At 41.8% G+C, this 14274-nt stretch overlaps 1 protein-coding gene across 8 annotated transcripts in view; it reads left to right on the top strand.

The window, feature by feature from the left end:
* The window catches only part of LOC122551442 (aldehyde oxidase 1-like), a 142707-nt gene that overhangs the window by 37386 nt on the left and 91047 nt on the right, over positions 1–14274 (top strand). For all 8 annotated transcript variants that reach the window (XM_087988902.1, XM_087988896.1, XM_087988895.1 and 5 more), the window contains 4 exons: positions 1656–1748; positions 5142–5293; positions 6533–6626; positions 9216–9325. In XM_087988902.1, the coding sequence (XP_087845028.1) occupies positions 1656–1748; positions 5142–5293; positions 6533–6626; positions 9216–9325 (449 nt within the window). The remainder of the gene's footprint in view (positions 1–1655; positions 1749–5141; positions 5294–6532; positions 6627–9215; positions 9326–14274) is intronic.

Below are 14274 nucleotides of genomic sequence, written 5' to 3'. Positions count from 1 at the left end.
TGCTATGGCAACTGTACCATTCAAGATCAGAGACAGTTACAGAGAGTGATGAACTCGGCCCGGACAATCACAAAGGCCAACCTCCCATCTGTAGAATCCAACTACCAGGCCCCGCTGTCAAGGAAAGGCTGCCAGCATTCTCAAAGATATATCCCACCCTGGCAATGTTTTTCTACAACCTCTACCATCGGGGTGAAGGTACAGAAGCCCGAAACACAGCAGCCGGTTTCGAAACAGTTTCTACTCAATTGTTGTTAGAATACTGAATGGACTCACAAACTTTTAACATTCGCCTGTACCTGTGTTTTTGTTTTTGCCGCTGTTTACCTATTATTTACTTAGCTGTGCTACTTAACTCTGTGATCTGCTTGTACTGCTCGCAAGATAAAGCCTTTCACTGTGCCCAGGTACACATGACAATAAATTCAATTCAATTCAATTCAATTCAGTTCAACTGCACCACCTGTACTGATTTGGTAGGTGGGCTGTGCCCACAGTGGAAGTATACCAGTGGGGCTTCTCACTGGGGATTTAGTTCTATCCATTTGATGCCCGCCTTTGAGAAGGAGACTGTCAATCCATTCACAGACCTCTACGGGAAATATTCCTGACAATGAGAATGCATTGGGGTGCCATTCCAGGGCAGCTCCCCACCTTCAAAGCCACCACTGGGGGCCAGAAAAATAGTTCCTTACTGCTATTTAATACTCTGTGCTGTCTCTAAGCCCATTTGGAGCAATGAGGAACAAGAGATAATTCTATATGAGTGGCTATTTTCCACCACATGATTCTTAAATCTTACAATTGGCTGTTCTCTCTGAAAGCCCTTCATTCCTGATGAAGGGCTTTTGCCCGAAACATCGATTTTCCTGCTCTTTGGATGCTGCCTGACCAGCTGTACTTTTCCATCACCACTCTAATCTTGCCTCTGTTCTCTCTGCATAATTTGAAAAATTATCAATTCAGATGGTATTTAATACTGACATTTTCGTCCATTTGGTTGCTTTTTGCAGCTCTCCCATCAATGATTGTTCTGTTGGGCAATGAGGATTACTAATTTTTTTCCAAGTTTCCACATCATTTCAATTATCCTGGAGATAACAATGTTCCAACACCATCACAGATCTCCCTTGTGTTCGTTTTCCACCCTCCCCCTTTCACTTTCTTAAAACTGAACATTTCTCAGTTCTGGTGAAGGATAACCAATCTGAAATGTTAACTCTGTTTTTCATTCTCCTTCAATGCTGCCTCGACTGCTGAGCAATTCCATCATTTTCTGGTCTCCTGTAAGCCACAGTGCAAGGAGAAGAAACTCTGACTTTTTTTCCACACAGTGAGTGGTTAGAATCTGGAAAGTATAGTCTGAGACTGTGGTAAAGGGAGGTTCATTTGTGGCTTTTATAAAGTAATTGACCAATATCTGAAAAGGAACAAACTGCAAAGTTACACATTTAAAATGTAGGGGATAGACACTTGTTGAGCCAATCTTGCAGAGAGCTGTCACTGACATGATGGCCTGAATAGACTCTTTCTGTGCCACAAGCATTCTTTGGTTCTATGACTTGAACCTGGGTGATAACTACCATTGTGTCACCTGGTCGTAGATCTTCAGTATCGTTAGTTGCATCTAAGGTTTTTATTTTGTTTTCTGCTAGGTCCTAATATGAAGTTTAAAGGTGCTTTTTACCCCGTGATTATCCATCCTGCCAATGTTTCTGAGCTCCACTCTGTACAGTTCACGGAAGAGGGTGAGTTTTCATCTTTTATAACCAATTCTCACAATCCAACCACCCTCCCACGCCACCCCCACCTCCCATATGTCTTTTCCCACCCTTGTAGATACGGCTTCACTGCTTTTTTTAAAACCTGTGGCCCAGGATAATGAGGACTATTCTACCAGATGAGGCATCACCATTCTATTTGATCCACATTTACATATTTGAGTAATTCAACCAACTGCTAATGACAACTATAACACCCCAACTTACTGATATTCCCTTTACAGCCAACCCAAGCTCTGCCCAGCTCAATGGTGGTCACTCATCTACTGCCACCGAATTACTTACACTTAAGTGAGAGACAATTGGAATTCAGATGAGGGCCTCAGTTTTTGTGGACTCAATAACTGATGCATAATGGTGTGGGGAATTCAAAGCCAGAAGTCCCACTTTCATTTCTGACAGAGCCTATTCTAGCTGGAAAGGTAAAGGGAGCTGATCACAAAACTAAGCTCAGCAGGACAATTTGAACTCTATACTAAGTTCAAACAGGCTCCATTTTCACTGGAGTGTGTGAGTTACAAACTTTGAGTCAACATGAATGCTTTTAAAGAGTGGATGGAGTCTGTTTCAACTATCAACATATGAAGTGATTTAACTCCAGTCCTCTAAGATTTGGGGGAAAAAAATAAACAAATTGCCTATTTCTCTGAGTTGGAAAAGGTTTTCTGTGTGTGGGTTCAATTTGACACAGTGCTATCATTATAGTATGATTGCTGCTTAACATGGAGGTTGGTTAGCTCAGTTGATGGCTCGTTTGTAATGCAGAATAATATCAACAGCATGGGTTCAATTCCCACCTCAGCTGATAGACTGTCTCTGCAGGAGGTGGTGAGGAAACTAACAAGAGAGAAAATCATATTTTACTTTGTCCTCGTCAATCTGCTTAAAGCAGGTAAATCAGTCCATAATGGTATCGGTAAGGGTGACCACATTGAACTGTCCATGTGGAAACAGAGTCCTGCCTTCACATTGAACACATTCTTCCATCATGTTGTTTGAAATTACCATTGTGCTGAATAGGTTAATCTTCATAAAGATCCAACAACTCAAGAATGGGCATCTGCGAGGTTCTGTAGGCCACCAGCAGTGACAGAAATATAGTACCCACAATCTCAGCTCATGGCCAGCTATGTCAATAACTGTATCATTACCACCATGTCAGATAATCCATGCTGCTAGAATGAAGAGTGTGTGAGGGCATAGCAAACAGTGAGGTGTCAATCTTGTGAATCTCCAACATAGGACTACTTGCATGTCAAGTAGCATACACAATTAATGATAGAGCAGAGCAACCGCTAAATGATCAGATTATATTTAAGCTCTGCAGTTGTTCCACATCCAATCATGGACGGTGGTGGACAGTTCTTAAGAACTAATAGCAGGAGGGGACTCCACAATTATCCCCACATTTGGAATATTGCTTGCAATTCTGGTCTCCTTCCTATCAGAAAGATATGGTGAACCTTGAAAGAGTTCAGAAAAGATTTACAAGGATGTTGCCAGGGTTGGAGGGTCTAAGCTATAGGGAGAGGTTGATTAGGCTGGGGCTGTTTTCCCTGGAGCGTTGGAGGCTGAGGGGTGACCTTACAGAGGTCTATAAAATCATGAGGGACATGGATAGGATAAATAGACAAAGTCTTTTTCCCTGGGGTGGGGGAGTCCAGAGCTAGAGGGTTTAGGGTGAGAGGGAAAAAGTATGAAAGAGACCTAAGGGACAACGTTTTAATGCAGAGAGTAGTATGTGAATGGAATGAGCTGCCAGAGGAAGTGGTGGATGCTGGTACAATTGCAACTTTTGAAAGGCATCTGGATGGGCATATGAATCAGAAGGGTTTAGAGGGATATGGGCCAGATGCTGGCAAGTGGGATTAGATTAGGTTGGGATAGCTGGTCAGCATTGACTAGTTGGACCGAAGGGTCTATGACTCAGTGACAGAGGAAGCTAGAACATCACTGTAAAAGATAAGGTTGAAGTAATTGCAAGGTCAGAAGTCAGATGACACCAGATTATAGTCCAATGGGTTTATTTGAAATCACGAGCTTTCGGAGCATTGCTCCTTTGTCAAGTGAAGCTTGTGATTTCAAATAAACTGATTGGACCATAACTTCTGACTTTGTCCACCCCAGTTCAACAATGGGATCTCCACATGAGAAGACTTTGCAAGCATCTACAACGAGAAGTGCTGAGTAGATTATCCATCTCAGTCTCCTCCTGAGATCCTGAGCATCACAGATGCCAGTCTTCAGCCAATTCAATTCATTTCACGTGATTATGAAGGTATTGGATACTGAAAAGACCCTGACAACATTCTGATAATAATACTGAAGACCTGTGCTCCACAACTTGTCACACCCCTAGCCACATTGTTCCATGACAGCTACAACACTAGCAACTATTTGGTAAAATTATCATGGAAAATTGTCCAAGTATGTCCCATCCAACAAAAACAAGAAAAATACAAACCATCCAATTTCTGCTTATCCATCTATTCTCGATCATTAACACAGTCTTGGAAGACGTTAGCCACAGGTTGCCCGCTAAAACACTCCTATCCCATGAAAGATTAAAAAACAACAGACTCAGCAGCTACTGTGGGCGACTCGTATATGTGTCTCTCAACACAATTAAAAAGTATTTGAATATCTGTGAGCTACATGGTTATGCATCTGCTGCAGGAAGGTAGAATGATGCTGGATAAATTTTGACCAGTGGCCTGGGTAGGTTGACCAAATAATCTGATTCAGCACTATAAATTTTCTTATGTCTTTTTTTTTCAATTCACTCATGTGTTGTGAGCATAGCATTCATTGCCATTTCCTAATTGCCCTGGAAAATTTCAATGGATACAAGTGATTCCCACTATTATTATAAATAATAAGCAAGAGTCTTTAGCCTTGCCTGCAACTAGATGGGTTTACGTTTACAAGAGGATGGGAGAGCGCGATGTGAACTATTCCAGTTGCATTGGAAAAGCAACCAACATAATCAAAGACATCTTCCACCCGTTTATACTCTCTTCCACCCTCTTCTGTTGGGCAGAAGTTTGCATACATGTAAGAACAGATTCAAGAACAACTTTCCTGTTGTTAGCAGACTATTGAATGGATCTCTTATTAATATTGATTAATATTAATATCTCTCCACCTGTAACATTGTATCCTGCACCCCGTTTGTCACCCTTTGCACTTGTATAGTACACTCTGCCTACAAAACATGTAAAATAACACTTTTCATTGTACCTTGGTACATGTGACAGTAGTAAATCAAATCAAATCTTCCCCAGTAAAATGGTCAACAATGTCGTTTTTAAGATTTAATTTCTTAAGCTTATCAGTCCCTTTGATTTCTTTACCTGGTAGGTCTAAGACTTGGTGCTGCTTGCAGTCTAGGCCATGTGAAGAACATCTTGGAAAAAGCCAATGCAGAGATCACATCAGAGAAAACTGAAATCTTCCGAGCACTTGTAGGACAGCTCTGTGTTTTGGGTGGAGAACAGATTCGAAATATGGCGGTATGTAGCTAGTCCTGAACTGTGTGCTCGAAACAATGGATGTAGTCAGTACTGCTCTTTGGAGTAAAGTGATGGTCTCAGTCGAGGGCTTGATTGTACGGTAGGTTAAATGCTATTGTTTCATTTTTACAATATCAATGCAAATCTAACTCATTGAGGTGATGAGGAGAACAGAAAATGTCATAGTTGAGCAGTGAACTTAGTTGAATTGGGAGAAGGCAGTTGATAAAATTTGTAAACATTTTTTTAATTTATAGAATTAATGACCCACAATTTGGATTTTTTTCTGGCTTCAGTCTTCCCAGTTAAGGCAGCTTGCATGAAATGAGTGTGGAAAGAAATCAATATGGAAAGAAACTGAAATCTCAATAGGTATTTTTTTGAATTATGAACATGCAATGCTGCCATTGCATTAATTTCATGTTTTGAGACCAGGACAGGTCAAATTACATTATGTGACTATTGGAACACATCTACTCACTAGCCATTAAAGCAGTTATCACTGAACTTGAAAACAAAATCCTTTGTAACCAAGATTACAATTCTTACTGTGAAGGAAACAGTTAGTACTGAGAGGGTGCAAATATCTAATCATATAACACAGAACAACTTGGTACATAGAACTAACTCTGAGGTTTCCTTTAATTTCCTCCAGATCAGAATTTCATGGATCCTGTTTATTCTGTATTGAGAATAGAGGGATTTTGCAGGAGTTGGTGACTATGCTGGAGCCTTTCTTTGTTGCATTTAATATCAATTCTCACATAAAGGCCCTTTACATTCTGGAAAGATTAGGATTTGAGTTCTATTTCCAAAAAAGAAGTGAGGAGATGTTTGCCCTCTGCCCACCAGATTGTTAATCCCTCTTCATCCTTTGACAGTGGAATCCTTTTTCCTGTCACTCCTTCCACCATGTCCCTGAACCATTCAGCAGAACAGATAGGGAATGCATAGGTTCTGAACCTAAATAGAAAAGGACTTATTTGGGAAATGGGAGACTCAGAGGTAGATTTTAATTTCATCAGTCTTAGTAAACTGGAGGTAACATATTGGCCTATATACATCAATCAGAAATTTGAAGTGAGCCTTAATATCTAGCTGTCAGATAATTGTAAGAAGGATGCATACTACAGGATTTGGATATTGATAGGTTTAACAACATGGGGCAGGAAAACCAACAAAAATGTTAAAGATAAGAAATGTATTACACACTGTAACTCCCCCCTATTGATATTCTAGTCACTTGGAGGTAACATTGTGAGTGGAGCCCCCACATCTGATCTGAATCCCATTCTAGCAGCAAGCAAATGTGTCCTCGAATTGGCATCAAAAGGTAGGTGTTCAGAGTTCTGGATTATCACTTTTACAGTGATAATAACAGAAACATGAATTGGTTATTTGTGCCCTGTGCATATTCTGCTGGCAATGAATTAGATTATAACTGGTTTGTAATTCTGCTCTATATTCACTTGATTCATTTTTGTAATTTTCAGTTGACTCCCAGTCTCATCAGTTTTTGAGGAAACACATTTACAAACTTACACTATGTGCAGAAATATCAGTTGACAGTACACCACAACACTATAACTTGAATTTTAAGATTCGACCCCTCCCACCTTGTTCCGAACTCTATCTGCCCTGTACTCGTTTTTAACATCTCAGTTAGATCATACCTCAGTTATGGTAAACAAGGATTTATGATCCTAATCCAAGCAATTTGTCCTTATAATTGGACTCTTTTTAGTTATTTGTTCGTGCAGTATGGGTGTAGCTGGTCTTTCATTGCCCATTATGAAGTCAGGAGAAAAAAGTGAGGACTGCAGATGCTGGAGATTAGAGTCAAAAAGTGTGGTGCTGGAAATGCACAGCAGGTCAGGCAGCATCCGAGGAGCAGGAGAGTCAATGTTTCAGGAGAGTTGATGTTTTGAGCATAAGATCTTCATCAGGAAGTCAGGATGATGAGTGGCTTTGAGGAGAAATTGCAGATGATGATATTTTCTGCTGCCTTGGTCTTTCTAGATATTCAAGGCTACAGGCTTGGAAAGTGCTGTCATAAAAATTTACAACACAGAAAATGGCCCTTCAGCCCATTGTGTCTGCGCTGGTCAAAAACAATCACCAAAGTATTCTAAACTCATTTTTCAGCACCTGGCCCATAGTCTTGTTTGCATTGGCATGACAAGTGTGAGGGTTTTGGCCTGTACTACTCTCACAGGCAGTGAGTTCCAGATTCCCATCATCCTTTGGGGAAAAGTCTATGCCCCTTGGTCATTGATCACTCTCTCAAAGGAAAAAGGTTTCCTCCTGTCTACGCTATCTTTACACATAATTTTATACATCTTCAGAAAGTCAAAGGCACCTTGATCAATTACTGCAGCGCAGCTAGTAGATGGGGAGCACTGTTGCCACTGTGTGTTGGTGGAAGCGAGTAAATGTTGAAGATGTTGGATGGAGTGCTAATCAAATGAGCTGCTTTGACTTATATCGTGACGAGCTTCTTCATTGTCATTGGAGCTGCACTGATCCAGGCAATTGAAGAGTACTGCATCACATAGGTGACTTTTGCCTTTTGTATAGTGGACAAGCTTTGTAGAGATGAGACTAATTCCTCACCACAGAATTCTTAGCTTCTGAGAGTCTCTTATTAATGCATTATTTATATGGCTGGCTCAGTTCACTTTCTGGTTAATTGTGACCCCCAGGATGTTAGGGAGGCAATGGCCTGGTGGTATTATTGTTAGACTATTCATCTGGAGACACTGGGGACTGAGTTTGAACCCTGGCAGGTGGTGGAATTTCAATTGAATAAAAATCTGGATTTAAACTCAGTGACCATGAAATCACTGCCTACCATTGGGAAAAACACATTTAGTTCAGTAATGACCTTTAGGGAAGGAAACTTCCATCCTTGCAATTCCTTACGGCACGGTGGCTCAGTGGTTACAACTGCTGCCTCCCAGTGCCAGGGACCCGGGTTCAATTCCCACCTCAGGCAACTGTCTGTGTGGAGTTTGCACATTCTCCCCGTGTCTGCGTGGGTTTCCTCTGGATGCTCCGGTTTACTCCCACAGTCCAAAGATGTGCAGGTTAGATGAATTGGCCATGCTAAATTGCCTGTAGTGTTAGGTGGATTAGCCAAGGGTAAATGTAGGGGAATGGGTCTGGGTAGGTTGCTCTTCGGAGGGTCGGTGTGGACTTGTTGGGCCAAAGGGTCTGTTTCCACACTGTAGGTATCTAATCTAATCTAATCTAATCTTACCAGGTCTGACTCTGGACCAACAGCAATGTGGTTGACTCTCATTGTCCTCTGGGAAATTGGGGATGGGCAATAAATGCTAGCCTTGCCAGCAAAGCCTTATCCATGAATGAGTGAAAACGTTATTGTAGTGAGACATTCATTGAATATAAGGGAGATGGTTCCTCTTGTCTGAGCTAGTCATTGCCTAGCATGTTACTTGTCATTAATCAGCCTAATTATGGATTTTGTCCAGGCCTTGCTACATATGAGCTCATTTTGCTTCACGATCTGAGCAGTTGTGAACAGTGGGGATAAAAGATTCTGCACAGTACGGAGTGGTTCATATAGTGTAAAATTAGCAGAGAGTGGTTGGGCTGTTCCTGCAGTATATATTCTGTGGAAGAGTGGGTGAGCTCGCTGCAGTGTCCTGGACAATACTTTCTCCATCAATCAGCATCACTAAAACAAGTTAACAGATCATTATCACATTACTGTTTTGAGTCACAGGGCAGAATCTGATTGTTTCATAACTGTGAGTGACTCAACACTTTATGGGTATAAATCAGTTTATGCTTGGCTGAGCTGTTTTTCACAGGAATACTTATCGGAATATTTGGGAAAGACAGAACAATTTTTTTCCAATGTAATAGGGGTACAGATGTTAACTTTTATTGCTTCCAACAGGAGGAAGAAGAGAAATCCATTTAGATGAAAATTTCTTCGTTGGTTTTGCTAAAACATCACTGAGGCCAGAAGAATTATTGCTGTCAGTCTTCATACCGTATTCCAGAAAGGTAGGTCATTGAAGAAGTAATTGGTGTGATCAGAAAGTGTGCTGAAAAGTCAGCTGTGAAAATCAGTGTCACTGATGAATGATTCTACACATTTATCCCTTGATGGGTGAGAGGGACCAATCAATTTGAAGATAGAGTGGCAAGTTGGAAGGGCTCCATGCTAAAAGTAGCCTGGATTTTAGTTTGTCACTAAAGCTCATGGCAAAAGGACACAACACCAATTTGCATTTATGTGGTACCTTCCACAGGGAAAAACATCCAAAGGCATTTTGCCGAGACCTAAACAGACAGAAATTGAGATATTAGGAGGATTGTCGATCAGCTTGGTTTTAAAGCAGGTTCGAGGACCACTGTTAAATCAGCAAGTTAGAGGCAGAAGATTGAGGGAAGGAAGAAAACCCAGATCACAGTCCTTAAAACACTCAAAACATTGCTGTTCGTGATAGTGGTATGTACAAATGGTCAGTGTCAGAATTCTTGGAAAGTTGAACAGTCACCAATGCCAGGAACATGTGGGTGATGAGTGAATTGAACATAGCATTAGAATACGGCCAACAGAGTTTTGAAGGCACCCAGTGACAGCGAAGGAGCGTGATATATTTCTAAGTCAGTTTGATGTGTGGCTTGGAAGGGTTCTGGATCTGTTACCTTTGGTCTTCTCTGTGGTGGAGGTAATACATTTTGAAAATGCTATCTAAGGAGCATTGGTGACTTGTTGCAGATCATCTTTTAAACAGTACACATTGCTGCCGTTATGCACTGGATGTTGGATGTGATGCCGATCAAATGGCCTGCTTTGTCCTGGATATTGTCAAGCTTCTTGAGTGTTGTTCAAGATAGATTAATCCAAACAAATGGAGAGTATTCCATCACACAAGGGCAGCGCGTTGGCTCAGTGGGTAGCACTGCTGCCTCATAGTGCCAGAGAATCATCTGTGTGGAGCTTGCATGTTCTCCTTGTGTCTGTGTGGATTTCCTCTGGGTGCTCCGGTTTCCTCCCACTGTCCAAAGATGTGCAGGTTAGCTGGATTGGCTTTGCTAGAAAAATTGCCCATAGCATCCAGGGGTGTGCAGGCTAGGTTGGTTAGCCATGGGAAATGTAGGATTACACGGGTAGGGGATTGAGTCCAGTATTGATGCTGTTTGGAAGATTGGTGTGGACTTGAGGGCCGAATGGTCAGCTTCCACATTGTAGGGATTCTATGATGATTCTATGACTCCTGACTTGCACTTTGTAGATAGAGGACAGGTTGTCAGGAGGCAGGAGAAAAATTACCTGCCACAGAATTCTCAAACACTGACCTGCTCTTCTTGGCACAGTATTTAATTACATGGTTCTGCTGAGTTTCTGCTCAAGGTGCTGATAGCAGGGTATTTAGTAATAGCTATGCTGTTAAATATCAAAGGTGATGGTTGGATTCAGTCTTGTTGGAGATAGTCAAGGCCTGGCACTTGTAGCATTAATGTTACTTGCTACTTATCAACCCAAGATGGACTGCTGGAGAAATATGAATGGTGCCAAATGTTATGCAATCATCAGTGAACATCCTCACTTCTGACTTTATGATAAAAGGGAAGGTTATTACTGAAGATATTTGGGTGTAGGACACTGTTCTGCAAACATTCTGATAGATATGCGAGGGCTGAGATGATAGACTCTGACAACAGTTCCGGGTGACAACACTTTCAAGGAAAGGATGTTAAGAGATAGGGCAGTAGTTGTTAGGATAGATGGTCCAAGGATGGATTTCCTGAGGGAAGGGTAATGACAGTGGTTTCAAAAAGGAGAGAGAGAGAAACTGTGCACAAATTATTTACAATTGTCAGGTAGGCATGAGGGCCAGAAGGGAGTCAGCAATTTAGTGGGAATGAGATGAAGGTTGAAAACTGATGACTGTAAGTATTTATGGGTCCTGCTAAGATTGTCTTTTAAAAGTCTGGGGATTGTTGCGGAACAGAAAACAGTAGGAGATGGAGAGTTCTGTAGTTTCAAAGTTTTGGGAAACACAGGCCTCAATTTTGAGACTGATTAGATTTCTTAAGTCAGGAGGAGAAGGTGTTTCTCAGGAAGCCTGTCCCTCCATACATTGGAGTCTGAAGGTCTTTATTCTGTACAGGGATCTCTGTCTGGAAGTCATCCTCATTGACAGGTATGTTCCTGTAAGGCATGGAGCACTCTGGAACAAGCTGCTAGCCAAAGGGACAAGCCAAGAACCTGCTACTACTGTAATGGGAGGGCAGGAAATGGTCTGAAATCTTGCATGGCATCTAGATGCTTGAACATGGGGAATACTGTGATCTGATCTAAGGTGACAAACATGGCCTGATCCTGGGACGTGCATTCTGAACCCTCTTACAGTAATGGGAAGACACTTAACCTTTGACCTGAAGCTCCCCTTGATTTACCTGAGCTACTGGATTTCTGGAATTCCAGAAAACCTAGCTGACCAGATTTTAAATAACAGAATAGGTTAAATGTGAGACTTATAATCACTGTTTAATATTAACACGGACAACTCAACTTCTGGGAGCGGTTGCATTAATAATCCTTCACATATAGGAAACAGTAAGAGGAATTTGAAGAGGCTGCCTGGGTTTGAGAGCAGAGTTCAAACCTCAGATGGACCTAAGTTTTATAAAGAGCTACAGAGTTGTGTCTGTCATGTGAGAGAAAATGAACTTCATGGAGGTAGTGTTAGCAACGCAGGAAAAGGCAGGAGTTCCATTTGAAGTCACAAAGAAATATTGAGACCAAGTAAGTTGCTTGAAAAGACATTTGGGATGGATTACCTCTGCATTCAGGATATAAAGCCAGGACAAAGGTTACTGATTAGCAGTGGGGGAGTGCTAAATTTGGATGGTCCGCTTGTCATATATCTTGGTAGGGAGCCCAATGTAAGATGCTCTTATGGAAATAGTCACCAATGAATGACATAGGCCTCAAGCTTGTCATTGTTCAAGAAACTCCAGCAATTTCCTGGACTGGTAATTAAAAGCATTTTGATTAATTTTGTTATTTTAACCATCTTTGCAAAAGCCCCATCTCTATGATCATTGTGTCAGACCAGTTGCCAGTGAAATGATGACATGTGCCAACACACTGGCTTTGATGATGTTCAGGCTCAATTTTGGACCAATCACAGCTTTCTGTGCTGATGTTTGCATTTTGTGAAAGCAAATCTTAGCAGGACTTATCCACTTAATGGTAAGGTCCTAGGGAAAGTTGCTGAACAAAGAGACCTTGGAGTGCAGGTTCATAGCTCCTTGAAAGGGGAGTCGCAGGTAGATAGGATAGTGAAGAAGGCATTTGGTATGCTTTCCTTTATTGGCCAGAGAATTGAGTACAGGAGTTGGGAGGTCATGTTGCAGCTGTACAGGACATTGGTTCGGCCACGTTTAGAATATTGCGGGCAATTCTGGTCTCCTTCCTATCGGAAAGATGTTGTGAAACTTGAAAGGGTTCAGAAAAGATTTACAAGGATGTTGCCAGGGTTGGAGGATTTGTAGGGAGAGGCTGGATAGGCTAGGGTGTTTTCTCTGGAGCGTCGGAGGCTGAGAGGTGACCTTATAGAGGTTTATAAAATCATGAGGGACATGGATGGGATAAATCGACAAAGCCTTTTCCCTGGGGTGGGGGGGTCCAGAACTAGAGGGCACAGGGTTTAGGGTGAGAGGGGAAAGATATAAAAGAAACCTCAGGGGCAACGTTTTCATGCAGAGGGTGGTACGTGTATGGAACGAGCTGCCAGAGGAAGTAGTGGAGGCTGGTACAATTGCAACATTTAAAAGGCATCTGGATGGGTATATGAATAGGAAGGGTTTGGAGAGTTATAGGCCAGGTGCTGGCAGGTGGGACTAGATTGGGTTCGGATATCTGGTCAGCATGGACAAGTTGGGCCAAAGGGTCTGTTTCAGTGCTGTACATCTCTATGACTCTATGAAGATGCTACCAGTATAGCATCAGATTGGCTTATGAATGAGCAAATCAGGGACGTCAAGGAGAAGTAATTCTTGCTGGCTTTGTTTCAACCAGGACTATGTGGCATTTGATGGGACTTGGTTCTTCATCAACAACATTTGCATTTTATCTGGTATTAAGCATATTATCAGTTCTGAAGTACAGTCATATCGGATTCAAAAGGTTAACTCTGATTTTCTCTCCACAGATGCTGCCAGACCTGCTAAGTTTCTCCAGCATTCTCTGTGTTTGTTTCGTGTTATCCCTTCCCCCAATTGAATAGGTTCATGCTAAAAAGACAAAGACAATGTGGTCGAGGAGAATACTGAGATATAGTCTACTGGTCTAGATGGGATTGAGGTGCATAAAGAGGAAGCGTTAGCAATTCTGGAAAAAATAGATAAATAAGGCCAGATGAGATTAATTCTAGGATTCTCTGGGAAGCCAGGGCCTTTGGCTTTGATCTTTAAGTCATCGTTGACTACAGGAAAAGTTCCCCATGGTAGGCTATAGCACAAAATATGGAGGCATGGGATTGAGGGTGATTTAGCGGTTTGGATCAGAAATTGGCTAGCTGAAAGAAGACAGAGGGTGGTGGTTGATGGGAAAAATTCATCCCGGAGTTCAGTTAGTGGGGTACTGCAAGGATTTTGGATCCACTGTTGTTTAGTAATTTTTATAAATGACCTGGATGAGGGTGTAGAAGGATGGGTTAGTAAATTTGCAGGTGAGACTGAGGTCGGTAGAATTATGGATAGTGACGAAAGATGTTGTAGGTCACAGGTAGACATAGATAAGCTGCAGTGCTGGACTGAGAGATGGCAAACCGAGTTTAATATGGAAAAGCGTGGGGTGATTCACTTTGGAAGGAGTAACAGGAATACAGAGTACTGGGCTAATGGGAAGATTCTTGGTAGTGTAGATGAGCAGAGAGATCTCGATGTCCATGCACATAATTCCTTGAAAGTTGCCACCCAGGTTGATAGGATTG

Source organism: Chiloscyllium plagiosum, unplaced genomic scaffold (genome assembly GCF_037043375.1).
Source record: "Chiloscyllium plagiosum isolate Xiang-an unplaced genomic scaffold, Cpla_swu_hap1 HiC_scaffold_7, whole genome shotgun sequence".
Lineage (NCBI taxonomy): Eukaryota > Metazoa > Chordata > Chondrichthyes > Orectolobiformes > Hemiscylliidae > Chiloscyllium > Chiloscyllium plagiosum.
This window is presented reverse-complemented; position numbering and strand designations above follow the sequence as displayed.